Genomic DNA, 26,807 nt, shown 5'->3' on the forward strand with positions numbered 1-26,807 from the left:
GCTCAAAGAGAGCCTCGGTGCTGTGACTCAGGAGAGAGATTCAGCCCTGCGGGAGAAGATCCAGCTCCAAGGCAAACTGGAGAACCTAGAGCAGGTGCTGAAGGTGAGAGCCCCGAGCCGGCACCTGAGGACACGGCCGTTCTTTCCATGTGTTTATGGGTTTGTTCTCCTGGGAAATATGTGAATCCCAGTCTTAACGTAGGTCCTTTTGCAGACCTTCCCTACCCTGCCCATACCTCCATCTTGCTTTCTTCCTCTCCTCTCCTCTCCTCTCCACTCCTTTCTCTCTCTCTCTGATTCTCTAATGTCCCTGACCTGTCTGTTGCCTTCCAGTGCCGTGGTGGGAGGTCTGACAAGGAGCTGTGACAGACTAGGAAACTTGGAGCAGTCTGTCCTTCCCCCCTAACCCCTAACCCCTCCCCCACCCCCTCCCTCACCCCATCCCCTCTCTCCCCTGCTAGATTGATAAGGTATCACTGCTATGTCCATCTGTATTGGTGAGCAGCCCACTCTACCCCCATTGTGAATGCTTTTCTCCAGTGGCTATGCTACCTCCCCCCCTCTCTCTGGGCTGCTCTCCTATGACACGAATGGGTAACCAGCTAGGACCAGCGCACTGTAGAATGTGGTTGTGCATGATGAGTTTGATGGTAGGGGAGGGCAGAGCGAGGAGGGGAGGGGGTTGGGATGGGGATCACTGTTCATGATGACAATGTAACACACAAGCTTGATGATATTAAAGGCCCACATTAGTCGTTTTAACGTTTTTAGCTGATATATGACATCCTGGTGCTGTACATACGTTATTGCGCAATGATTCCAGAACAAAATTGCACAAAATTGCCATTCAGGTCAAGGTATGTGTATTTTGGGCAAAACATTCTATTTTCTTAGGTCCTCCTAAAACGATTTCCCACGTGCCGTGATGTATGACATTTCAAAGAGCCATAGCGCTCCAAAGTGTAACGTGGCTAGCCTAGTTTGTAAAGTTAAAAATATAACCCTCCGAACCCCCTTCACCGGCTTTTTTGCGACTGAGTCAAACAACCTTTCGACACATTGTGGAGAATTGCTCCTAGCTTTATCTGCCGTTACTTTCCCAGATAGCTCCGTGAATGACGGAAAAACTGGCTAGTGTGGGCCTTTAACTAACCTACTGTAAGGCAAGAATTATATAAGTGGCATGAAAATGTATTTTGCTTTTCCCCCCTAACTACTCTGCAAGTCTGTTTCTTTTCTGATTATTCACATTTGAGAAGCATATGAAAGCAAAATGATGACTGGATGGCACTTTGACATGAGGTTGAGAAAGACCTTGCATTAAGCCTTTGTTTTGTATGGCTTCTTTTGTTGTTATGGATGACCACGGACAAGTGAGCACGCTACAGAATTTGCTAACCCTTTTCATGTAACTAAAAACCCTGTATTGATCACACAAAGACAACATTGCTGAGGACAGCTTTTCTGTAATGATACTTCAAACACAGGTATTGTGTTACTCAAAGGGGGCAGCAAACTTAAAACAGTAGATTGATGACTGGTTTTAACGCACAGCAAAGCATCTTCAGTCCTCATCCATAACCTCTGTTCAATCATGCATTCCTGTACTGATTTGGAACTACAGATCCAGGCTTTTGGGGCAGGCCTTTACTTGGTCTCTCAGAAGAAAACTGCCAACTGACATCAGTTTATGTCACACTAGTTACTTTAATGTCATACTTATGACTACCAAACGTATGTTTTGAGACTGGGAGGTCCAGTAACATGTTACAAGCCCCTTTATTTGTGATGTTTATGCACATTTAACCCTCTGTACAGTGAGATGGGAATAGAGGACTTGGGAGGCATGTTCTAGCCTGATGCCATGGGTTTTTAGTTCCACTAACAGCAGGCCTCTCTATGCCCCCCACCCCCCCACCACCCTCCCTCCTCTCTCCACCCCTGCCCCCTGCCGACAGCATATGCGAGAGGCTGCAGAGCGGAGGCAGCAGCTAGAGTTGGAGCATGAGCAAGCCTTGGCTGTACTCAATGCAAAGCAGCAGGAGATTGACCTTCTGCAGAAGGTAAGGGATAGCGGGTCACGTCGTGCTAACGACACGGGAGGGCCGACCTCTCTTGTTAGCCCGGCCCGTCCCCGTGTCAGAGGTCAAAGAGCTTTGTGTTGAGCACTAGTGTTACTGCAGCTACTACAGCGTATCCTCCTAAATCCCTGCCTTCAGCTGCCTATCAACCCCAAGGTTGTGTGTCTGTGTGTGGGAGGAGAGCCTGCTACAGCTAAACCACTCTGGAATAGAGTTTCTAAATTGGCTACGTGGAGCAGATTAGTACACTAAAAGTTAGATCAGAGTCATCAGACTTGCCTTTTTTTTTTCTTTCTTTTTTTTCTCTCGAAAACACCAGAGCCAGACGATGTGAAGTTTTGTCTGCCTCCTCTGTCAGGCGAGCAGAGCAATGACAGGGGAGTGTGAACGTGATAGGAAGTGTCACCAACACCTCATGGGGTATCAGAGCTGAGAGGGGCTCGTCAGGATCCGTCTCTGTGTTACTGTGTGAGATACTTATTTTAGAGCTGGCCATAAACAGGCTCAGTCTCTGTTTTCTCTCATTAGCAAAAGGAGCTCATTACTGTGTTATCTTCCTAGAGACACTGTGCGGTTTTCTGCATTCTCTTGAATTAATTGCCTGCAAAGTGGATTCGTGAAATTGGAAAGTCTGCAGATGTTCTCTCACTCATGTGGAACGTTAGTTTTCTCAACAGATGTTCTCAGTCACATTAAGTAAACTGGCATGCATTATTTTATGTTTTATACACAGTACAATGGGTTTATATTATGCAAAGATGAATCTTCTGGAAAACCCTGAGATCTACAGTAGGCTCAAGGGAAGACTGTATTGTTGATATGATATACAGTAGTCCTATACAATTATCCTAGAGTATATAGGCCCTGTGCACATCGTTGCTCTCACAGATGGTCGTCACAACAGCTCAAACTCAAAGTCTCCTAAGATGTTAACTTAAATTTAAGTTAGTTGTTAACAGTTTTCCACAGTTGAGGTCATGTGTTGTTCCTGTGGTTGGTGTTGAAGTGAACACAGCTTCTCCATGTTTTTCCAGGCTCAGGTTGAGGCTAAGAAGGAGCATGAGGGAGCTGTCCATCTGTTAGAGGTGAGTGTCAGGGCACTAGGGGGTGACAAGGGAGTTGGCTGTGAGTGTGAGTGTGTGGCTGGCATTGGAGTGTGAGGGTCAGCCTGCCAGTCAGACATATGTGTGCCAAGGGGCATTTCTATCCCTGTTGACCCCACTGGCAAGCACTCTCTGTATGGTGCTTTACATAGTATGGGGCTAACATAAAGACCAAGGTCAGATTGAATGATATATTCATTTTCACATGATTACATTATTTTGCTAAGTATATACTGTATACCCATGTAATTAACTAGCAGTTAATAGCTACGTAGCTAGCTAGCTAGCTGACAAATGTCATGCTAATGACAATGTTTGTGTTTTTTAAAATGTGTATTCAGTATATTCAAACAATAGTATATAACCATACATCATTATTAATCATGACTTATCATTTGATATTTGTTTATTATTGATATGAAGAAATTGTTTTGCATGAATGCTACAGAAAATCTTCTTTTCTTATTTCAAGATATGTTTTTATTTCAAGGTGGGTGTATGGGTGTTCATATTTGTAATTGTGCTTAATTTCTTTCCTACATCTCTTTTTACTGTGTTATTGGCGTGTGTTTTATGCATATACAGAACCACTTGGACAGCATGCAGGTATTTCAGAATTGTTTTTATTTACTTGATATTTTCCATCTCTTCTTGTACAGTACACCGGATATATGCACTTAGTTTTTATTTGGATTTGGGAGGTAAATTGAGGTAATTGGGAATTTAATTGATTGTTGCATTTTATGCATACGTCACACCACGGTGGAAGTCAATCAAGAGGTCATCAACTGGTTTTGATGTGGGAGATATTGCTTTTTTATTTATTTATTTATTTTTATATGAGATTCAACAGCTGAACAAATGTCATACAGTACATCCATGGCATGACGCAATGGACACAGTGCTGTTGTAGACTGTAGAACACATGTACAACTGTGTGCTTCCCAAAGGCTGTCCATACAACGATGACACCCACTCACCTCCATTCAGCTTGTCATCAAAGCATGTTCAGACATCCACACTCCACTGGGCAATCAACAAGCTAAAGCTTATTACTTTAGTCACAGCGGAGTTCACAAAGGAGGGCTGGAACATTACAGATGCTATGGAGGTCTTTCATCCTTACTGCAGCTCTAGTTAGGCGGTTGCCTGCCTTGATTATAATGTCTAAGGGATTCTGTTTAGATGTTAGCACAATGTAAAAACCAGAGAGGAAAATCAGACTCTCCGTATATTAAGATGGCATTCTAACAAATAAAGAAATCTTATTCAATTCTAACAAATAAAGCTCTCCAGACAGAGAAAGACTAATTGGATTCTACTCTTCCTCTCTGTCAAGAGTTCATATTATGGTTGGCATTGCATGCACTGCAGCATGTGTTTCACAAGGCTGCTACGTGTCGTAGGGTTTGGTGATGCTAATAGGCTAACCACCCTCTTTGCTAATGCACCAAACCATTGAATCATATGCAGCGATTGGAAAGGTCACCCCCTCCTCTAATAGCATGTTCACGCCCTGCCGAACAATAACTTGTCTGCATGAAAGTCATTCACAGTGCTTAACAAAATGCCACAGAAATTGGGCATTAGGCATTGCTGTGCAGTGGGCAGGGCTGCAAATTACATGGTCACTTCAGCAAACACTTTCAGGGTGGTCTGACGTAAGGACTGATGTGGGTTTATAGAGATGGAGAAGTGAGTGACTCAAGGGTTGTCTGTCTACAGAACAGCATTGAATGGTTAACTGAACACTCACCCCTGCTCAGGGGAAGATCATGAGCTGAGCACCCCTGGGGTTTCTCCTAGGCGTGCCCATCCTCCTACTCTTCTATGATCAGGCCAGTGTGGGGGGCAGTGTTATTCTTGACCAACCCAAGGATTTGACTGCATGGATCTATAATGTTTTTGAATTGCTGTTGTCAGCTCTTGTCAGCTTCGTAACTCATGATGACTCTTGCCTTTATTTTATTATCTCTGTGCAATGAAGTTGAGGAGCATTCCCCGCGCTTTGAACACAGTGCAGTTTTTGGTATGCATACTTCCTCTTAGCAAGAGGCTGCTCTTTAGAATCATGTGCATTAACTGTAGTCTTGCATGTGATTTGCATACTGTGAATAGTTGAGGTGTTTAGGAGTGGACTGTGTTTTGTTTGATAGGAACCTTTAAGGCGTCAACACCCTTTTCTCTGTAATGAATGACTCCCACATTTTAATGTCCTATATCCCATCCCTCATCTTAGATATGTGTGTTTACTTTGACAGATTTTAAATTCTCTTTCTGTTTCTCACTTTCTTATTCCTCTATTACTTCCTTTCCTTTTGTCTCTCTCTCTCTCTCTCTCTCTCTCTCTCTCTCTCTCTCTCTCTCTCTCTATCTCTCTCTCTATCTCTCTCTCTCTCTCTCTCTCTCTCCCTCTCCCTCTCTCTCTATCTCTCTCTCACTCTCTCTCTCTCTCCCTCTCCCTCTCTCTCTCTATCTCTCTCTCTCTCTCTCTCTCTCTCCCTCTCCCTCTCTCTCTCTCTCTCTCTCTCTCTGTGTCATCAGGCCAAAGTCCGAGAGTTGGAGGAGAAATGTCGGACTCAGAGTGAGCAGTTCAACCTCCTGTCCAAAGAGCTGGAGAAGTTCCGGCTGCAGGCTGGGAAGTTTGACATCCTCAGCACCGATCCCTTAACTGTTTGTGAATCCCCTGGATCGCCCAACAAATCCCTCTCCCAGCTCCTGAATGGACTGGCCGCCCCCATAGGGAAAGGTTAGTGGAATCTTCTTGATCCTCAGCACCTTTAAAGGGGTTTGGTTGAGTTTGCCCATACACATAGACATTGCTACATACACAGCTCATAGATAAGAATATCCTCAGAGTGTGTGTTATTGTAGAGCACAGTGAGACACTTTAGTCAAGCTAATATTACAATGACGCAAGAGGAGAGACAAACATGCAGCTGCTCTTGAAATTTGAGATCTTGGAGGCAACGGTTATGACGTAAATGGGGATAAACATTGAGCTCTTAATGAAATAATCAATCAAGCTATGACATAGCCTTTACCACAGCTTGCCACACACTCTAATAAGAGGACACATATGTACTGTATATGTCAATCATACTGAGCTTTACATTGAGCCTGTGTCTGGGAGTTTACTTTTCATTTGATTGCATCTTTACGTACAGATGTGTACTTATAATGCACAACCTTATTGTACTAATGATTTATGATTTATTTATTATTGGTCATGTATGGGTATTTTTCTGTAAATTGCTGCTTTTTCTTGTCATTTTATTTTTATCACATGAAGAATGAATGAAATAGCATGCGATATAACTCCTTGTATGCATTATTACTCATAGAAATGTGATTTAAGCTGGCACAGTCATATTTCAGATCCGAGTGATTCCTTTGTTTTGCCCCTAGGCAATGACAGTCCAATGAGCAGATCTGTGATATCTGAGTTCATCCGACCACTCCAGATCAGTGGGGACAAGCCTGAACTCCTGTCTGTAAAGCCAACATTCCTCACACGCAGCCGAGCCACAAGCCCCCGACGGGCCCTGCTCTCAGAGGTGGGTCCTACCTGGTCTCCCCTCTCCTTCATTCCTTCCATCTACCTGTTTATACATCCATCTGTCAACCCACCCACTCACCCATCCATTTATCCATCCATCCGTTCACTCCCCCCTCTGTCGGTCTGTCCGTCCGTCCGTCCGTCCGTCCGTCCGTCCACCGCATTCAAACAATTGTTTTATTTCAGTTAGCTTAGCTATCACAGAACCAGCGTCTGCGACAAAGGAGAACTGTTAGCCCTGATTAAATGATGGAGATAGATCTGAGCCTCGACAATAATAAAGCATCATAGCAGTGTTTCTCTCCAACAAGGTCACCGTGTATCATTTCAAAGACATAAGACTGACAAACAGACTCTGCTGTACTCTGTTCAGCCAGCCAAAGCTGACGTCCTGTGCTGGTGGAGTGGCAGGAGTGTGAGAACACACAGTGAGAACCCATCATTCTGCCAGTGTGGGGCATAGAGGATAGGGTGTGAAAGGCCCAGTCTGTTTCCTTTTACACTCTACTGAGAGTATTGGCAGTTTCACCAAGTATCTACTCCAAAGAGATTAGCCACTGCTACCATGAAAGGGAAGATCAGCCCCACTGACTTCCAGCATAGAAAACATGCAATAGTTTTCATAGGTTTGCATGACGTAAAACTTAAAGTAATAATGAAGAATATGAGAAGAGAGATTAGAAGGAAAGTGTATTTTATGACTCTCTTTCTCATGATGGGTTTTCCTCTCTGTCTTTTGTCTCTGTCCTCCAGATGGACAAAGAACTAAGCTCCACCACCAGGTCCAGGCCTAGGTTCACCGGCAAGGTCCGTCTGTGCATCGCGCGGTACAGGTGAGCTTGACTGCTTCTTTCCCAGCCGGTAAGACCAGTGTATGCAGCTTTCTCAACCCCCTGACAACCATACTGACTCCAGGATACAGTACTGCCCCACAATGCCAGTCAAAGGGCACGTTTAGTCTAGCTATGACTACATACAGACAATGGTGCTACATGTGGTAATGATGATGTGACAAGCTGATGAATCGATCAATACCTGTGTCTGAGAGAGCTTTAGCCTAATAAATATGACTTTCTGCACCTCAAATTGATGTTTTTTTAGTGACTTGGGTATGAGATGCTTTACTAATGGATGAGGCTTGAGAGTTTATCCTACCATAAGTACATTTTAACAGTGTTTTCTACTGTCCCACAGAGGTTTGAGCTCATCTCTTAATAATGATGCAGTGCTCTTCAAAAAAAATTAATTGTCAGCTAAAAGAATTGGAATCCCCCAGAACAAAGGCAAACACATGAATGGAACCCCATGTTGTCCACCTACGCTGTCGCTCTCTTTTTCATTTACTCTGAAAAATTGTATACTTTTGATTATTTTTTTAATGTAGTACTCAGCAATTCCCCCTCTCGTGGAGTTATATAAGGGCACTGCAGTGTTTGCTACTGTCAAATGTAGTGCTTGAATTAGTGTGAAAATGCTTGAATGCTACCCAGCTGTTGTGCTCTATCACCTCAATGTTGTCAATTCTGTCAAGCCTCAACACTAATTTGCACTTAACATTTTGTGGAATACTGTCACATTTTCACCTGGGTTGATAGACTGTGGAATTATTCACCCAGAATTAGATTTTTATGTCTAGTTTTGACTCAAATCAGAATCGCTGTCTTATTGCCTCCTTGTATTTTTCTCTCACCAGCTATAACCCTTATGATGGTCCCAATGAGAATCCTGAGGCAGAGCTCCCCCTGGTGGCAGGGAAGTACCTCTACGTGTATGGGACTATGGATGACGATGGCTTCTATGAAGGTCTGATATAGCTCTACATATTATTATCAGAATCCAAAACTTAGCTAAAGAGTTCAATTTCACACCTACATGCTGGTTGCTCTCTCTCTCTCTCTCTCTCTGTCTCTTTTGCTCCCTATCTATCTTTCTCTGTTTCTCAGGAGAGCTACTAGATGGACAGCAGGGCCTCGTCCCCTCCAACTTTGTGGATGCTGTTCAGAACGAGGAGATGCCCTCTCTTCCCAGGGAGGGGGGTAAAGATCTGGGCTACCTCAAGCACAGTAGCCTAGGTTCCCAGGGCCTGAGTGTGGGCAGCATAGGCATGGGCTTGGGCATTGGCAGCCTACTGTCTGACAGTAAGCTGGACTGCCTGGGCACCAGCAGCCTGGGCACCAGCAGCTTGGGCACCAGCAGCCTTTGCTCCAGTGGTCTGGGCAGCCTGGGCAGCCTTGGCTCCAGCAGCTTGGGCATGGACCACCTGGGCACCTGCAACAACGGGACAGGAACCCTGGACTTCAGCATTGACGAGATTGGTGAAGACATCGTGCCTTACCCCCGCCGCATCAACCTGATCAAACAGCTGGCCAAGAGTGTGATCGTGGGCTGGGACCCTCCGGTGGTGCCGCCCGGCTGGGGCACCATCAGCGGCTACAACGTCCTGGTGGACAAGGAGGTGCGCATGAGCGTGCCCTTTGGGGGCAGGACAAAGTCGCTCGTGGAGAAGCTCAACCTGGCCACCAACACCTACCGCATCTCAGTCCAGAGCATCACAGAAAGGGGCCTGTCGGACGAGCTGCGCTGCACCCTGCTGGTGGGGAAGGATGTGGTGGTGGCCCCCTACTACCTGCGCGTGGACAACATCACGCAGGTCACAGCGGAGCTCTCCTGGATGCCCAGCAGCAGCAACTACAGCCACACCCTCTTCCTCAACGGCGCAGAGTATGACATGGTCAAGGCGGGGGGATACAAGTACCAGTTCTTCCACCTGAAGCCTATGACCGTTTACAAGGTGAAGGCCGTGGCGCGCCCTCACCAGATGCCTTGGCAGCTTCCCCTGGATCAGAGAGAGAAGAGGGAGATCTCTGTGGAGTTCTGTACACAACCTGCAGGTCAGCTGGCTTTACTTTTCCTATATCCCCATCATTACACCTGCTACCTACTCATGTGGTGACGTTTTTGCATCATTGTGAGATTCGGTTGCTGTGTGGGTTGCTTTGTTGATGGTTCTATATACTTTCATGTTTTATAGACAGTGTACTTAGCATAATAGCTCTGGTTGGGCTGTGTTTTTCCTCTCCTCAGGGTGCATTGAGTGCACTTGTGGTTAGTTCCTGCTGCTTCTGCTTTTGCTTGTATATCAAGCCTGCACAGCAGTAAACCCTCACAAAGGTACCCTGGCTGAAAAGCACCTGGCAATTTAGAGTGAACACAGCAATCCATTTACTTTAGCTCTGACAAGCCTTGAGCCCATGATATTTACGACTCCATACCTGACAAATATCTAAGCCTTGTTTTTATTTTTTCCCAGTAGCTTTTTTTTTTTGATTTCCCTCCAGGATTTGTGTGTAGTGGCTTTAAAAAGAGATGCACGCCAGAAATAAATTAAAAAAAAAAGGGAAAAGTGTGATGAATAAACTTCCTCAGAGAGGTTGCTGCAGAAGGCAGCGTATCATCAGAAGGATGTAAAAGAAAACAGAATTTGTACTGTAGGCGAGAAGGAAACTCAAGATACTTAGTTTGTGTAAATAGTGTAGCTCTCTGGGACTCTTCTCTCAGGAGACCTCCTCTCGCTCTGTACGTCAGGAGAGAGAAGGCACAGGCATTACATACAGCTGGCTCTACCAGCGCCATTAAACCCTCTGTGTCTCCCTGCTGGTTTCTCACGGTCTGAGAGAATCACTGGTAAAGACTTATACAGTAAAGCACATTATCAGTGACTTCCCTCAGAGGCCTGTCCCTGTGAGCCGTCCCCCTTCAGTCCCATAAGTCCCACTCAAAAAGAACATCTCTGTTTGTCCAAAAACTCTGATCAACCACAGAACAAGCCCTGTAGGTAAGGAGGTAGGAAGTATATTTCGTGAGGGGATGCTGCCTAAAATTTTGTGAGGGGGGTGAAGGGGGGGGGGGGGCTGTGCACATTTTGCATATCACCTGTTAAACAAGCAATTCTGGTGAATTTTGACAGGAGAATAACAGTGGTTAGTGTGAGTGAAGCATCGGACCCAACAGCAGTCACATAATTTAACCAGTAGCCTAGATGACACATATAGACTTCCACATACTGTCACACACACCATCACCAGTACACAAGATCTGTATCAATTAAAAAATTAGAAAAACACCAGCTGACAGTCTCATCCCCCTGCACCCCCTCCTTCCTACGTGCCTGCCTGTAGGGCCATATTTCCTCCAAATAATGTTGAAATGAATCAGCATGCTTGCTCTATTGGGTATTTTATAGGGATGTGCAGTGGGTTTGGACCTTTTAGTTCACTAGAAGTGTGGTCACATCATGGCATCAGACTCTGGCACTATGAGTGAGTGACTTCACCAGTGGATGGGAGGAGGAGGAGGAGGAGGAGAGGGGTGGAGGGACAGGACAGACAGCTGGAGCCCTGTGTAGACAGCAGCAGCAGCAGCAGTAGGATCAGTGGTGGAAGGGCGGAGGCTCATTACCGGGAACACTGCGGGCCTTGCCCTCACAATGTGATGGTGGTGCGTGATAAGATAAAGACAGCATTTGAGAGCCTTTCAATTACTGGGAATTGATCTTGTTCCTGTGGATAAAGTCACCAATTACATGATCCACTTTGTGCCCTCCGCCTTGTCATGAGCTATTCCAGTCCCCTCTCAATTGATGTCTTTGAGAGGCATCCGTCCCTATTATTGTGAAGTCTGCATGAAGGTCTTGGAACATGATTGAACTGAGTGACGTGAAAATGACTGTTGTCAACTGAGGATGAGTTCATCAAATGGTCGGCTATTGGTCATTAGAGAGGCACCTGGAACTGTTTCAGGCTGGTGTACATGGCAGAATGTTCCCCTAAAGGGTCACAGACTCACTGTCAATTGATTAATCACACCAAATCAGACAGGCTATGGTAATAATGTATCAGAATGTTTTATATCAGTCTAATGAAACCCAGCAGTTTTAATGAGATCTATGAAATAACACAACATCAAAGGTTACATCATCATTCAAGGCAATGCGTGATTAGCCTAATGGAGAAATAACAGTTTTCCTCCCTTGTTTTTCTCATCATGACATGGGTTGGATTCACTTAAATGCTTATTTTAAACACTCCCTTCAACTCACGCTGAGGCTTATGCTTTATGATCGTCAGTTGAATGTCAAAAACAGCTGAACGGTCAGGATGCCGCCTCCTGCTGAGTCTTCCTCTTCAGAGAGTGGTATATCTCTGCTGACAGTTGTATGGTGTAGAAATGCGATGAAGATGTATTGACGTGCCTTCTCAGACGGTGCAGTGGCTTGCTGCTCTGAGATAGTGCTGAATGGGCAGCTGACTGCATCTGCTCCCTCTATAGGCCTGTGTGACTGCAGGGCGCTGGCAGGACTGCACAGATGGGTCCTGTTGGTTAGCACGCAGCAGAGGTAGACTGTGAAAAAAAACCTCTCTCTCTCTCTCCCTCTCCCTCTCTCTCTCTCTCTCTCTCTCTCTCTGGAGGCTTTGTGGAACAGGAGTGCAGAGATCCTGACAGCAGGATGATATTGCACTCTTAAACATACGATACATGTGGAAGACATGCACACACATACACATACAGTAGCCTACATTTACAATAGCCTACACACACAGAAATACACATACAGTAGCCTACACATACACACACACAAATACACATACAGTAGCCTACACATACACACACACAAATAAACATACAGTAGCCTACACATACACACACACACAAATACACATACAGTAGCCTATGCACACACACACAAATACACGTACAGTAGCCTACCAACAGATTAAACATTATATGCACATGCTTACATAAAGTTTTACATGTACGGTAGATTAAACGGCATTACATGGAAATATCTTGACGGCTGTCGTTTTTTTACACAGTATGGAATCAGGTCAAGATGTCGGCCTTTGATGTTAAACACACACTGCAAGCATCCGCTCCGAGTCTATTGTTTTCATATGTTGACAATCTTCTCTGGCTCCTCTCCCTCCAGGACCCCCCTTCCCTCCCCAGGAGGTGCAGGTCCAGTGTAGTCAGACCCCCGGCATCCTGCAGGTACGATGGAAGCCCCCGCTCCTCACGTCCACAGGAACCTCCAATGGGGCCAGCGTGATTGGCTATGCCGTGTGCACAAAGGGACAAAAGGTGCGTAAGAATGGTTTATGATTATGCAGCGCCTCATGTTTAATTCTGTCAGAATGGGCCCTGTAACCTTCAGCGCTGTCATGAGTATGTAGTGCTCTATCACCATCTGCTGGAGAATTGTGATGTTACAGTCATGTTCAGTCTGTGGTTTCTGCAGGGATTACATAATGCAGAGAATTGCAATCAGAGCTTTACCAGGCTCCATTTTGCCCAAAGTGTAGATACAGTAAACATGAAATGCAATCTGTTATGTTTGTCGTTTGCATACAAACATTGAACTACGACATTGAAATTCAGCAAACAATGTCATTATGCTCAACGAAACAGGGAAACATGAATGTGAAAAAACCCCATATGATCATGATAATTGTGCTACTTTACAGAGGTAAATGATCCTGTCTACTTTCTGGATGGGATCTAACGATATGAATGACTGTATAGTCAGTGAAGAGATGTTGTTTTGTGCTCATTCCTGTGTAACCCTCTCTAGATAGCAGAGGTGATGTACCCTACGGCAGACTATGTGACAGTGGAGCTGAACAGGATCCAGTGTCTAGAGGCCAGGGAGGTCATTGTAAGGACGTTATCAGCACAAGGAGAGTCTCAGGACTCCCCCGTGGCCACCATTCCACACAGTCTCCTGGGACCTCCCCATCCCTCCTGCCACCACCCCCCTCCACACCCCCATCCTATGCCCCACCCCCAGCCACATCCTGCACACACACAAACCCATCCGCCCTACCCCCACACGTACCCCCCATCCCACCCACAACCCCATGTCCAGCCCCTGCCTCAGCCCCAGCCCCAGCCCCATACTCTGCCCCATGGACAGCCCCACTCCCAACCCCTCTGCCACCCTCCCCCTCAGCCTCAGCCCCAGCCCCAGCCCCATCACCAGACCCACCCCATGTCCAAGCCCAAACCGCTAGTAAGTGCCAGAGAGCCAGAAACCAAAGAGCATGAGGCGGGCCTGAGGCCTGGCCAGCCCTGGGAGCGGGTCCGCTGCTCCTCGCCCCACCCTCCCATGCGTGGACACACCCTGGAGCCGCCCCACTTCCAGGGGCGTCGTTCGCCCTCTCCTCAGAGGATCCTGCCACAGCCTCAGGGAGCCCCCATCCCAAACACCATCGCCAAGGCCATGGCCAGGGAAGCTGCTCAGAGGGTATTTGCTGAGAGCAACCGGGTGAGCATGTGTACGGACTCCCTATCCTGTACACACGTTAAATCAGTGTCCATACTAAGTCATTCGTGTCTGTTTTTTTTCTCTAATGTATCAGATTGAGAAGAGGAATATATTCAGCGACCGGGGTAATGCCCTGCACTCCCTGAACTCTGACGAGGAGGAGGACGGCTATGACTCTCCTCACGCCAGGAGGAGAGGGGCGTCAGTGGACGAGTTCCTGAGGGGCTCAGAGCTGGGCAGACAGGTACCGCTTACACACCCAGTACGGCAGTCCAGACAAACAACACTGTCTCTCTCCCTCATTCCGCCAGAGACGACTACCACATGGCGGAGACAGACGCAACACCCAGCGTGAATCGGATGTGATTCACCTGACGAATGCCAAGTAGAAGGGTTAGAGAGAGATGCGCTGTGCTGGGTGTTGTCGTCCTAAGGCGTGACTGTGACCTTTTGGCTCCGTGTTAATGAAAGCGTTCCCTCCGTGTTAATGAAAGCGTTCCCTCTTCTCTCTCTCTCTGTCTCTGTCTGTCCTCCAGCACCATTACAGCCACAGCCACAGTGAGGAGTACCAGACGGAGAGCAGTCGGGGCTCTGACCTGTCTGACATCATGGAGGAGGATGAGGAGGACCTGTACTCTGAGATGCAGCTGGAGGAGGGGCGCCGGCGTAGCATCAACTCTCACAACACTCTCAAGGTACAGAATACATACATAACCGCCCCCCCCCCCCTCCCCCCAGGGCAGGAGCAGGGCAGGGCAGGAGGGAGGAGGGAGGACCGGGGGGGGATTTGTGGTGGGGGTGTTGGTGGGGGAGGGTGGGTCATACCATCTACAACGGCCCCCTGCCTTTTCCTCTCAGGCTCCACATGCAGGCCCGCTGTGTGGCTTTGCCTGGCTGAGCTTACCCCTAACCCATCCTAGGCTTAGCTATTCCATGTGGCTACACGCACGCAGCATGTTTGAAAAGAATTGAACACAAGCCGTTAGCTCACTTACGTGATATCAATGGGCTGTATATTGATACGAACATGAAATGTGTGTTTATTTTTTTTGCCACATTATGATGCGCATTTTAATACACAGTTGAAGAGTGATGACTTGATGTGCTTGTTATATTGGAAAAAAAATGCTGTTGAAGAATGTAATAATGGCCAAGATGTACTGTATCATCAGCTAGAAGGGTCATGGCATATTGAGTGCATATGGGAATCTCATTTAAGTGAGTTTACTTAAATGGAATAATTCACTTTCGGTTGTGTCTGTCTCATGTTCTACCTTATTATTTGGTGTAGATGATTACTGTTGTCAGTATGTGGACCTGTCTCCATTGAATATGTCAAAGGGGCACATGTATAGGAGAAGCCATTGTGTCTCAACAACTATCAACTATCAACAACATACTTAGAGTGAGTGACAAGTGTGACCAAATCTTTTCTACTGTTGATCACTAATAAGAAGCAGAAGGCCTTCGGGTCACTTGGGAAACTGCTAACATTCATTTGACATGATTAGACCTTTTTCGTGATTTGTTAATTATGTTCATAATATAAATTAGCATTAGCAAAAGATCATCGATGTATAGAACACCTAAACTCTGTACACTGTACATACTGTACTTTAAACTGTGGTTTTCAATCTGTCTTTATGGGTGTATTGATATCTTCAATACACTGATACTGCATCTGCCTATGTTCCCATAGTCACTATGTTGTCAATCAGTACTGTATGTCACTGTACCACTGTCATGTCCTCATGTACTGTATGTACTCATGTCTGTTTTATGAGGCCTTTGTTCTGGAATTATAACAGTTAAAAGAGCTAATTGGTAGAGCTGTATGTGTATTTACAGTTAGGTCTATGTGCAGTAGCACACTACCAGGGTCAAGTAGCAAACAAATAGCATCTTTGAGGAGGGAGCCCCGCCAAGCTGAACTACAGTATGTAAGACAGTAAGAAAGATAGATATGATGGATGGAAAATCGATGTTCCTTTAGTTGAACTGAGAAAAGCATCCAATCTGTTCAGTCTGAAATTGTTAGAACAGACTGCTAGATTGTATACTTATACAGTATACTATTTCGCATTATTTTCACTATTCGGGTGCTTTTCTGCCTTATTCCTGTCGGTTTGTGTCTTCGCATTTCATCTGCTCAGGTTCTACTGGATATATGTTTCTGTTTGTCTGTGTGTTGAATGTTCCTCACCTGTTCAGCCCCGTCATCCTCAGTGTGATTATCAGCCATCATCCCCTTGGTTCTCCTCCTCCACAGATTCCCGTTCAGAGCATGTCATTTCCCACCCCCAACGGAATGAGACTGCATGCTTTACATCTGGCCATTGCCTCAAATAAACTAATTCTGTCTTTATTTTGTCTTTTTTTCCTGTTTTCTTTTCTATTCACACACACTGTGTTGTTTCCTGCCTGTTCTAACACCTTCAAAAACTAAACCAAACCCCCAAATCTAAAACAAACCCCTTCATTGTAAAAAAAACAAACAAACAATCCAACCTGCGTGCTGTTGACTGACCCGTCCTGGCCAAAGGCGTATTATAGGCGTCAGGACCTGGGGGAGGAGAGGGACTGCTGGGACCTGCAGAGAGAGGTGGTCAGGCAGAAGTCCCTGCGTAGTAAACGTCTGCACAGCATCCCTGAGGTGGCCGAGGAGGATCCTGACGGAGTGGACGGCATGGGCCAGCGCCTACGCTTCGATGAGGGAGGCAGGCCCGGAACGCCCCGCACTCAGCGCAGGAGCCCTCATATCTACCAGCACAACCACCTCTCCCCCGGCAAGAACCCCCGCCGGCTGCAGCGCCAGCGCTCCTCTCCCCGCTTCCCTGACAGCCGCTACGGCTACGGCTACCCCCTGGACGAGCGCAGCCTGGGCCGGCCCAGCCGCCAGACCACCAAGAGCCCCGACAGCGGCCTGGACTGTGGGAGTGAGGAGGAGGGCTCCCTGGGCTACCGGGGTTACACACACGGGAGCCCCATGCGGGGCCATGTCCGCATCATCCACTGCGAGGGGCCGGTAGAACGCCGGGCCCTGGCCGCCGGCCGGAAGAGGACCCTGACCCGCCAGTGCAGCATGGAGGAGGATTTCTGTAACGTGCCTGTAACTGCAGCCAAGACCAAGATGGTGCACATGGGGGACCTGAGGAGCAGGGAGGTGCACTATGGGCCAAGCCGGGACCCAGGGCCCAGACACTTCCCCAGGGAGGGGGCCCTGAGCGAGGGCAGGCTGGGCGAGCTGGACAGAGCCTATCACAGGGACACTAGGGCCCACTCTGTGGCCAGGCTCAGCAGGGGCTCGGACCAGCCGCTGGTGTGTGTGACTCAGACACTTATCTGCTGTACATTCCATCAGCAAGCAGTAAAACCATTCTTTTTTTCTTGGTGTTTTTTTTCTCTTTGGATCTCCCCCTCTTTACATTGATTTCTTATTGTTTTGTGCAGTCTTCTGGTTCAAGTTCTTACATGTTCATGGTGGTTCTTATTTGTAGTTTTTCATGTGTATTAGTTTGCTTGTTCTTAGAACATCCAGTGATATTTTTAAGTGAAGCTTTTTTTGATTACCTAAAGGCCATTGCAGAGTTTTTGTTTCTGATGTCTCGGAGGAGAACGATTCCTTTCAAAGAAAAATGGCAGCTCAACCATTATAGTGCCTCTATGCTGTGCATGAGGGGTCAGTGTTTCCCTCTCCTGCTCGGCCCTCCCCCATCTCACTGCCAGCCAATAGGTTTGATACCTGTCTGTGACAGCTCTGACAGGTGTCCTGCCCCTCTTATCCTACCTATGACTAAACCCTGATTGCTCTGCCTTCCAGGGGGAACATATACTCCAGCATGTTGTGCCTTTCATTGCTGAAAAAAGGCTTGACTCTAATGACAGATCAAGCTTTTCCTAGTGGTGGGTAGCTAGCCCATAGCCTAGCCCATAGCCTAACCTCTTTCTGACCCGCCCAAACCTACCCAGGGTTTCAGCCCTCAACCCCATCCGCATCATGTTAGTGCTTGGCAATGTGCTGGCAGACAATGAGCTGCCCTCTCTCTCATGGTCCTCCCTTGTATCTTTTCAGAGGAATCAACTCCTCCTCCCATCCAAAGTAGTGGTCAGCTTGTAGCCCTCTTCCTCCCATTTTCTTTCCGCCCCATATCCCCCCGTATGACAAGTCCTTATGTTTTTCAGTCTCTTGCACTCATTGAGGCCCCAGGCTGAAGCCATTATGGTTGTGTTCAGCTAACCATGCCTCTCTCCATTCTCTCTGATTGACTCACTCACTCGCTTACTTTTCCCATCAAGGAGCTGACATGTGCAGAACAAAAAATACAAATGGTCTTTAGCTAAACATCTGATTCTGCCAAAAACCCTGGTTCATGTTGTCGTGTTGGGGTTGCTTTTTGTTTGGTTTCTGTTGATGGTTTATTGGTTTTCTTCTCCTTATTTTATGGGTTTCTTACTCTTTATTTTGCCTCCTTAAGGACAAATGGAGGTGACATCATTTGCTCTTATGGTTTTGCGATCCTTTTTTTGAATCGGTGGTTTGTTCTGTGAGAGAGAGGCGGTTGGTTTTAACCTGGCATGTGTTTTTTTTCTCACTCTAAAGATTATAGGGAACTCGCCCTCACATGGACGCTCTGATCGGCTGGACCATTCAGGGAGGAGGCCGGTCCATGGCGGTACACCCCCACAACGACGGCCCATGATGGTTCCTTCCATTGGTTAGTGCGGTCGCCATGTGAGGGGTGCCGTGTCCCCTCCCTCAGGGACGCTGGTGTTGTGTATTTATCCCATGTGTTTCTCTACCCATGTGAGCTGAGCTGAACATCTTTCCCATAGACACATTACCTTAAACAACCATATAAGCTTTTGTAGTGGTGAACTGCTACACCTGTGGTTCTACCCATCCTCATACCTCTATATGGTGTCTCTGACTTGGCTCGCTGAATGTGCATTTGCAATAGGGGGGGGGGGGTAAATGACCAGGTGCTGATAACAGAAAAGTGTTTGAAATCTCTCAGAGGTGTATGCTTATGGATACTGTCTATAGGGTAACATTAATACCTAGAGGGCTGAGGTACTTTTACCTGTCCCTCTGGCTCTCAAAGAGTGAAAGCATTGCTGTTTTACATTGAATAACTCCAGAGTCAAATCTGTTGCCTCCTAACCAACCCCACCTCCCCCCAAGTCCCCTGATCCTTTCCCCCTCCAGCATGTCCAGACGGGGGCGGGGTGGGGTGGGGCATTGGGTAGTGCAGTGTTGGGCCGTCCCGGGCAGTAACACTGTGATTGGTGTCTTCTGTAGAGATCACCATGGACAGTAACAGTGAGGGGAGTGAGGGGAACCCCTCACCTGTCAAGGACGATGTTTACTATGGCAGTGTAGCTCGACGCAGGATATGGCGGTCTATGGCCTCAGAGCAACAATATGGTATGTGGCGCAGCTTCTCTCTAGAAGACAATCACCCTTGATAAATGACAGAAAAGATAGACGTATACACGTACAGTAGTGTGTAGAAAACTGATTTGATATACATTATCAAGAGGGGAATGGTGGTCTTTCTGCTCCATTCAGGGCACCTTTTGAGTGTGACTTTAGACTAAGCTGACGGGGAAGACAAGATGGCAATATTTTCTGTAGCTGGAGAATGAGTGTCCCCCTCCCTGTATGTAGCCTCAATCCCAGACCTTCCTTTGAACTCACCCTCTCCCAACCATCCCCTCCTCCCCCCCCCTTTTTTCACCCTTCCTCCTCCTCCTCCTCCTGGGCCAATAGCCTCCCTCCTTCTCCTCTGTTGATTTTGCATGACTGGTTGTTTACTGTACAGTGGGAAGGAAAAGCGTTGGATGAGTAAGTGCACTCCTGCCTTGTTGGTATCACTCCATTGCACAGTGTTAGAATTTTTACCATAAAAACATCATCAAACGAAAATGTTTCCAAAAACATATACAGTGTATGTTAAATGGGATTGATTTCAAGTGTATATACTCTGTATTCATCCATGGTTGTTTTGGATGTTTTTCGATTAACCCGAATCTCATCAGGTGCCTGCTATGACAACAACCTACAACAAGTATCAGATTGCCTCCTGAATTCTGCTATTGAAACATTTGGTTCATCATTCCTTTCCCCTCACTGTCCCTGATATGCCCAGAGTCAGGAATTTGCCATGGCATTTGATGGTATCATTTCTTTCAGGAATGTTTGATGTTCTCATTTCTTTCAGGATTGTTGTTTTTCCCTATCAATTGTATTCCAAATATGAACCAAGCATGATTCTGACCCCTCCTGTGTTGATATAGAAGCACACCTTTGCATTTAGAAGAGTAGAACGGATGCATGCCTAGTAGACTCTGTCAGAGAAAGCAGGTTCTGTACAGTAAAACAGCAATGAACAATATGTCCCCCCCCCCCATTCTTTCAACGTGCACGGTCATTTAGTTCCCCCTGCATCCCATGGCTTTGCTTGAAATGTCTTTCCTGCCTCTGTCTAAATGTGTCGTGCCAGCATTCAGAGATGTGTGAAAAAAGAGCCACTCTGTGCCACTGTCAATCAGTTAGCATGGAAGAGCTTTGTAAAAGCAGTCTCCTGCTTACCTCAACTCCAAATGTTCCAGCCTCTGAAAGAGAGGGAGATTGGCAGTTTTCATTTACTTAAGAGTGGCATTTTAAAACCTCCAAGGCTCTTTTTCTCACACATGTGTTTCATCGCCCTCTCCCCTGTCAGCTCTTACAAAGTGACATCTTCTGGTCCCTCTGCCCTTCACAGCCTGTGCTGGAGGCTGTGCAGGGCTGGGAGTAGCAGCAGTGCCCTCTCCTGTGTTTCAGATGGGTACGGTGGGCGCGCCCACAGGAACGGGCGAGAGCGCCGGTCCCCAGAGTACTACGAGGAGTCGGACCCGGAGGACCTGGCGCGTATATTTGTGGCTCTGTTTGACTATGACCCCCTCTCCATGTCCCCAAACCCTGACGCGGCTGACGAGGAGCTGCCTTTCAAAGAGGGCCAGATCATCAAGGTGGGAGTCTGCTGTCTGAGCCACACAGCACTACAGTTGGATAACTCACAGCATTGTAGTCACAAGACAGCATCGTAGTCTCACTGGCCCAGTGGTCACTCTGGTGCGCATACACTCTGAAGCTGCTATAACTACATAAACCCAAGAGAAACATGTCTCTCTCTCTGTCTGTCTCTGTCTGTCTCTCTCTCCTTTGACTGTGCTTGTGTGTTCCTCAGGTTTATGGGGATAAGGACACAGATGGCTTCTACAGGGCAGAGATCCGTGACCGGCCGGGGCTCATCCCCTGTAACATGGTGTCAGAGATCCAGACGGAGGATGACGAGATGATGGACCAGCTGCTCAAACAGGGCTTCCTCCCTCTCAACACACCTGTAGAGAAATTAGGTACGGCACCACCTGTTTTTTTATTTTTTATTTCACTCTCTCTTTTCCCCTACCACTTTCTATCTCTACTTGTTGTTGTTGTTGTCGTTGTTGTTGTGGTTGTTGTTGTTGTTCTTCTTCTTCTTCTTCTTCTTTTTCTTCTTCTTCTTCTTCTTCTTCTTCTTCTTCTTCTTTTTCTTCTTCTTCTTCTTCTTCTCTCTGGCTTGCTATCTCTACTCTATTGCCGATGGTACTCTCATTTCTCTGTCTCTACACTCTTTTCTCTCGTTCTTTTTCCTTTCTCTCTGCTTTCCTCTGAAGTGAACTGCGACCGCTTCAAAGATGGTCGCTCAATAAACCGCAGGTCCAGGAAATCCAAGCGAGGTCTGTGTTCTCTAAAGATGTACTCTTGCCTTTTTCCTTCATCAGCTTCACGCTTTGCTTCTCCTGATGAACCTCTCTTTAGTCCTGACATGAATATCTGCGATTGGGAGTAATGGCTAGTTTCACTGTTTAACCATTAATATGCCATCTTTGGAATACAATCATCCATTCATCCTCTGGAAGTAGTTGGATATTCATGCCAGATCATCAGCCAAACTGTGTACAACATGTAACTACTGAATATTTGGATAAAAGTGAACAACCATGCTCACCCCTACACATACTCGACACACCTTTTCTTTCAATGCCCGTGTCTTTCTCTCTCTCTCTCTCTCTCTCTCTCTCTCTCTCTCTAGAGAGGAACAGGCGGAGTGGGCGTCAGCACCCAGTGTCCACGCGCAGGATGGTGGCCCTCTATGACTACGACCCCAGGGAGAGCTCCCCTAACGTGGATGTGGAGGTACTGCTGGAGCTCTAGTCTTTCATCCTTCCTTTCCCCTCCTTTTCCAGATAGGATTAGTATATGAGGATGCATGTGAATCCATACCAATACTGAACATAACATGACAGAATGTGGCAGACATTATGGCACGTGAACTCAGAATGAACAGGAGAAAATGATGTATTATTAATAGTATTGTGTCTTATGTGTCTTATGTGTGTGGAATTTTAAGGCCACACAGTGTACAACACTGTAGCTCTGACTTAGCATGGGAGATCTCACAGCTCATGAATTAAACTCTCTGTACGATACTTCAGGAGGACCGTCACAGTTGGAGAGCACCACTGCTGTTATTGAGTTAGGTGTAAACCTAGTCCTACTCTGTTGAGTGGCACTACTACTACTGTAGTACTCGTAGATTTGCCTGCTTCTTGAAATAGAATAGCCTAAGGATAATATTTCATCCAATACACCAGCCAGACTGACTCCCCGTCTTCACAATACCATGTCATTAGCTGGTCACTATTAAGTATTATTCTCCTGCTGTACCTATGGCCCTTCCCCCCCCTGCTCTCACTCACTCTCACCTTTCTATTGCCACTGCGTCAGACACACTATGGGGGAGACAGGCTGAATGAGGAGGTGAGTGAGAGGAGCGTACATCTACGTTTCTCTGTGTGTGTGTTTTTTTCCCCCCTGTTGTTGGAGTGTGTCGTGGAGGTGGGGTTCAGATGGGTCACCCTTCCCTAGTGTTCATGAACACAACCCCTCACGCATTGCCTGAGCTGGCATCTTTCCTCGGGTTTGGTCTCCTCACGTTACAGTGCATTGCATTTGGTCGGTGTGTTTTCGAGAGCCCTGTAGGAATATGATGCCCGTAGTGTTGCAATGCTGTGTTCGAAGATCCAACATTTGATGCAGTTGATACAGTGGTTGCAACAGTCTGCCAAGACTGCATTGACACGTACATGTACAACGCATTTCATTGGTTGGAGTAGGAAGCACAGCATTTCACACTAATGAAACCCTACAGTATAAGAATCTACGTTTTGGGTCTTGAACAGAACAGATTATAGCTTGTGTGATGCGGAGAAGAAGGGTAAACATACAGTAACTCTAACCTCTCCCTTTTGAACAGGCTGAATTGACATTCTGCGCGGGTGACGTCATAACAGTTTTTGGTGAAATCGATGAAGATGGGTTTTACTATGTAAGTATGTGATCTGTCCTATTTACACTTGATGATATCAAGAAACTTGTAAATGTGTGACTGAGTCCAACATCAGATGGGGTTGTGGGGCAAGGATGAGTCTCACTGTCTTTCTGTGATCCCTCAGGGCGAGCTCAATGGACACAAGGGTCTTGTTCCCTCCAACTTTCTTGAAGAAGTGCCTGATGATGTTGAGGTTTTTCTCACTGACACTCCATCTCGATACCCCCAGGATGCTCCAGCGCGGATAAAGACCAAAAGGGTACATGCTCTTTCGCAGTACTAGCCCTCTGTCATCCATTTGCTCTTTTCAGTTCCCTCTATCTCCTTACTCCTTTAGTTTTTCCGTCTGTGCTTGTGTGTGTTTCATTGCTGAAATTACAATGGGAGTTCCCACTTTGGAGCATTATGCTGTAACCATCGTTGAAGTCTCAGAAATATATTTAAGACAACTCCATTGATACTTGACAGAGGTACTTTTATTTTTATGATGTTGACTGCTGTGAAACAAAAGCATTGTAAAATATCTGGATACTGTATTCATAAAGCATTCTCAAAGAGAATAGACAGGAAGTAGAAAACACCACTGACTTACCTTGTCTTATAATGTCTTGACATATAGCAGTCAACAAGCAATGTTTTTTTGCACATGCATATTTAGCATTGTAATAAATGCTTTATGAATATAACCTGTGTTTGATCTAAAATAGTTTCTAATAGAAGATAGTTTTGATGTTCTGAAAGATGAAATATGTAGACTGTAGCACCGCATGTTCTATCTTTAAGATGCATGAATTCTCCTTGAACATTTTTATATCAAAAAAGAAATCTAATACTATATACATTTTGTATTTGCTCCTGAAAGCCTTGTTTTTGTATATTGCTTACTTGTAAAATAGCACGCAAGACGTCAAAAAAAGCTTATGTTGCTATCAGAGTATAATTTCTAAGTAATTATATTACTAGCTGTAAATTAATGTGACAATTCTGTGTTTAACAAATAATTGCAAGTTAATGTTTGAATATCAACAGGTTTCATCAGAGATTTCTTTCCTTGTTTTATGATTTGTCATTTTCATAGTGCAGATTATTGAAATGCCATCACTGCATTTTTTTTTTATTTCTTTTCCTCACCCGCTTGGCAATACAGAAGAAGAGTGTTCATTTCACACCTTAAAGGCTCTGTTTCCGTCACGTAAGTGAGCAACTGAGGATACCAAGGTTACGCTCCCCTCGTCTAATGCAGATGACATGGGTACCCTTAGTTTCTGGTATGCAACATACACACTTTTCATGACCTTTCTTTTGCTTCTTAATGGATATAGATTTATTTTTTTTCGAGAATATCCTCTAACTATGTTTTAGTGTTGGAATACTGTGGCTTAGAGTAAGATTTTGAGACTAATTTGGCCCAGTGTATTTGCATACATTTTCTGTGAGTTTTTAGGTTATCGTGTTAACTTAAGGATGATCACCCTAGCCAATGCATTAGACAAGACGCATGGTATCTTCAGTTGTTTCTCTGGGTGTTGTACATTACAATGTCCGTCTCACGATAAGTCTCCTGCTGTAACTCATGGTAAGCTAAAAGGCCATTGTTGCACGCCTAGGTTGCTTCCCTGTAGTAATAACATTAAATCAAACTAAATAGCTAACATTCTTATAGACAGAACCTTCCCTCTCCTTGAAGTAGTGCACCCCGCCACACTTAATCCAATCGGAAATGGCAAGATATAGGTCAGTGGTAATTGCCAAATTCGTCTTTTTGAGGCTTCCAATCAATAAGATACACATTTCAGTGGCATTACCGTAGTCATATTATTTCAAGACAGATGGTGGTCAGTTCCAGCATACGACATAATACCCTTATTAAGTTGTACGTGGGGTGCACTTTTTCTCTATCACATAAGGAATGATGCGAAATGGCAAAAGAGCTACTAACATTTTTTCCTCATAGAAAGTGGCATCAATTAGATTTTCAAACTTCATTTTAATTAACATGAGAAATGGAGAATCTCATTTTTTATTTAGTTTGTTTAAATCTCTAAGTGCTTGCGACCAGATTTGTGAATAAAACGTTTTTTAAAGCAGGTTGAATTGGTCCCAACAACCTTGATGAAGTTACCTTGATGAAAAGTGCTAAATTGCTTCAAAACTGGTAAATTTGAAACTTATCTCCTCTCTACATATCATAAAACAATGAACATACGATGTGCAGAGTCTTACCTTTATTGATTTGGACTCAGACGTGTCTATATATTGCTATACACAGCTAGAGACTACAGTCTCATGTTAATGGGATCTTAACGACACATCTTTCCTAAGTGCAATTGAAAGGAAGCCTTTTAGCTCATGATTACAATGAAGGAATATTTAGATATTAGATGTTTCTATGTAAACCCAGTTGTAAACGAATGCCTCTATATTTAAAGGAAAGTTTGCTGTCATATTTTGTCCCATAATGTAATACAGTATTGTAAATCTTGTTTTTGTGTGAAAGGTATTGCCTTTGCCATTGATAGCCATCTTTGAGAGAGATTATGCAGTCTGAGCAGAACATGTGTTATTAATAGGAGAAAGAGACGTAGTAGTGTGGACCTTAATCATGCCTATATTCTCTGGTGTTGTAGCCTTTATCATTTAAAGCAGCTTGATCAAAGACTGTTCCTACATGGCAGTGGGGGAGGGAGGTATGTCTCAGTACACTAACAAGACAACATCCAAGCTTTGAGAAGTTGCACTGGGCTGCACTATGAGGGAGATAGACTGATGAATCCAAAGGTATGGTGGCCCTGCTGAGACAGAAAGGACTGAGTGGAGGGGAGTAGTGACTGGGGTATGAGAGGGCTGGCTTTTTAACCCCCTGAACTGTCCCTTACGGGTCTCCCATTAGGTTCCACTGGAAAAATCGGGTCCGCCCAGAAGAGCTGCTTCCCCCACTGTGCGCCAACACATCCCCGGCTCTGGCCCTGCCACCGTGGGGCCCGGCAGTCCCATCAGGGGCCCCCGCGACATGTCCTCCAAAAAGAAAAAGGGACTGCTCTCCAAAGGGAAGAAACTATTGAAAAGACTTGGCGCTGTAAAATAATCTCCTGATATATTTCCAACCACATCATTCTAAATTTCGAACTCTTCCATTACTGTAATTTCAGTCCAGTGAAGAAGAATAAATGTAGTGGTCAAAACTTGGATTAAAAATGCAGTTGTCAGCAAGGCAAATGCCATATTCTTACACATCTGTTGTTGTATACTAGGATCCATATTTTCGTATGTAATTACAGTACATATTTTTAATATGGTCCAGGGACCTCATAGGTTGACATAGAGTAA

The 26,807-nt window shown here is 45.7% G+C and overlaps 1 protein-coding gene across 1 annotated transcript; it reads left to right on the top strand.

Annotated features, from left to right (window-relative positions):
• Positions 1 to 1,961: 1,961 nt before the first annotated feature.
• rimbp2b (RIMS binding protein 2b) lies at positions 1,962 to 26,565 on the top strand (the record flags this gene model as incomplete). The annotated part of the gene is made up of 23 exons (XM_083673481.1): positions 1,962 to 2,063; positions 3,116 to 3,166; positions 3,770 to 3,790; positions 5,729 to 5,933; positions 6,593 to 6,741; positions 7,497 to 7,576; positions 8,437 to 8,546; positions 8,687 to 9,634; positions 12,730 to 12,881; positions 13,372 to 14,064; positions 14,159 to 14,308; positions 14,601 to 14,759; positions 16,607 to 17,383; positions 18,665 to 18,779; positions 19,364 to 19,489; positions 20,888 to 21,075; positions 21,294 to 21,462; positions 21,763 to 21,825; positions 22,182 to 22,279; positions 22,877 to 22,909; positions 23,406 to 23,477; positions 23,605 to 23,739; positions 26,371 to 26,565. The coding sequence occupies 23 exons, from the start codon at positions 1,962 to 1,964 to the stop codon at positions 26,563 to 26,565; spliced, it is 4,791 nt and encodes a 1,596-aa protein (XP_083529607.1).
• Between the last annotated feature and the right edge of the window lie 242 nt (positions 26,566 to 26,807).

This window comes from Argentina silus, assembly GCF_951799395.1.
Source record: "Argentina silus genome assembly, chromosome: 7".
NCBI lineage: Eukaryota > Metazoa > Chordata > Actinopteri > Argentiniformes > Argentinidae > Argentina > Argentina silus.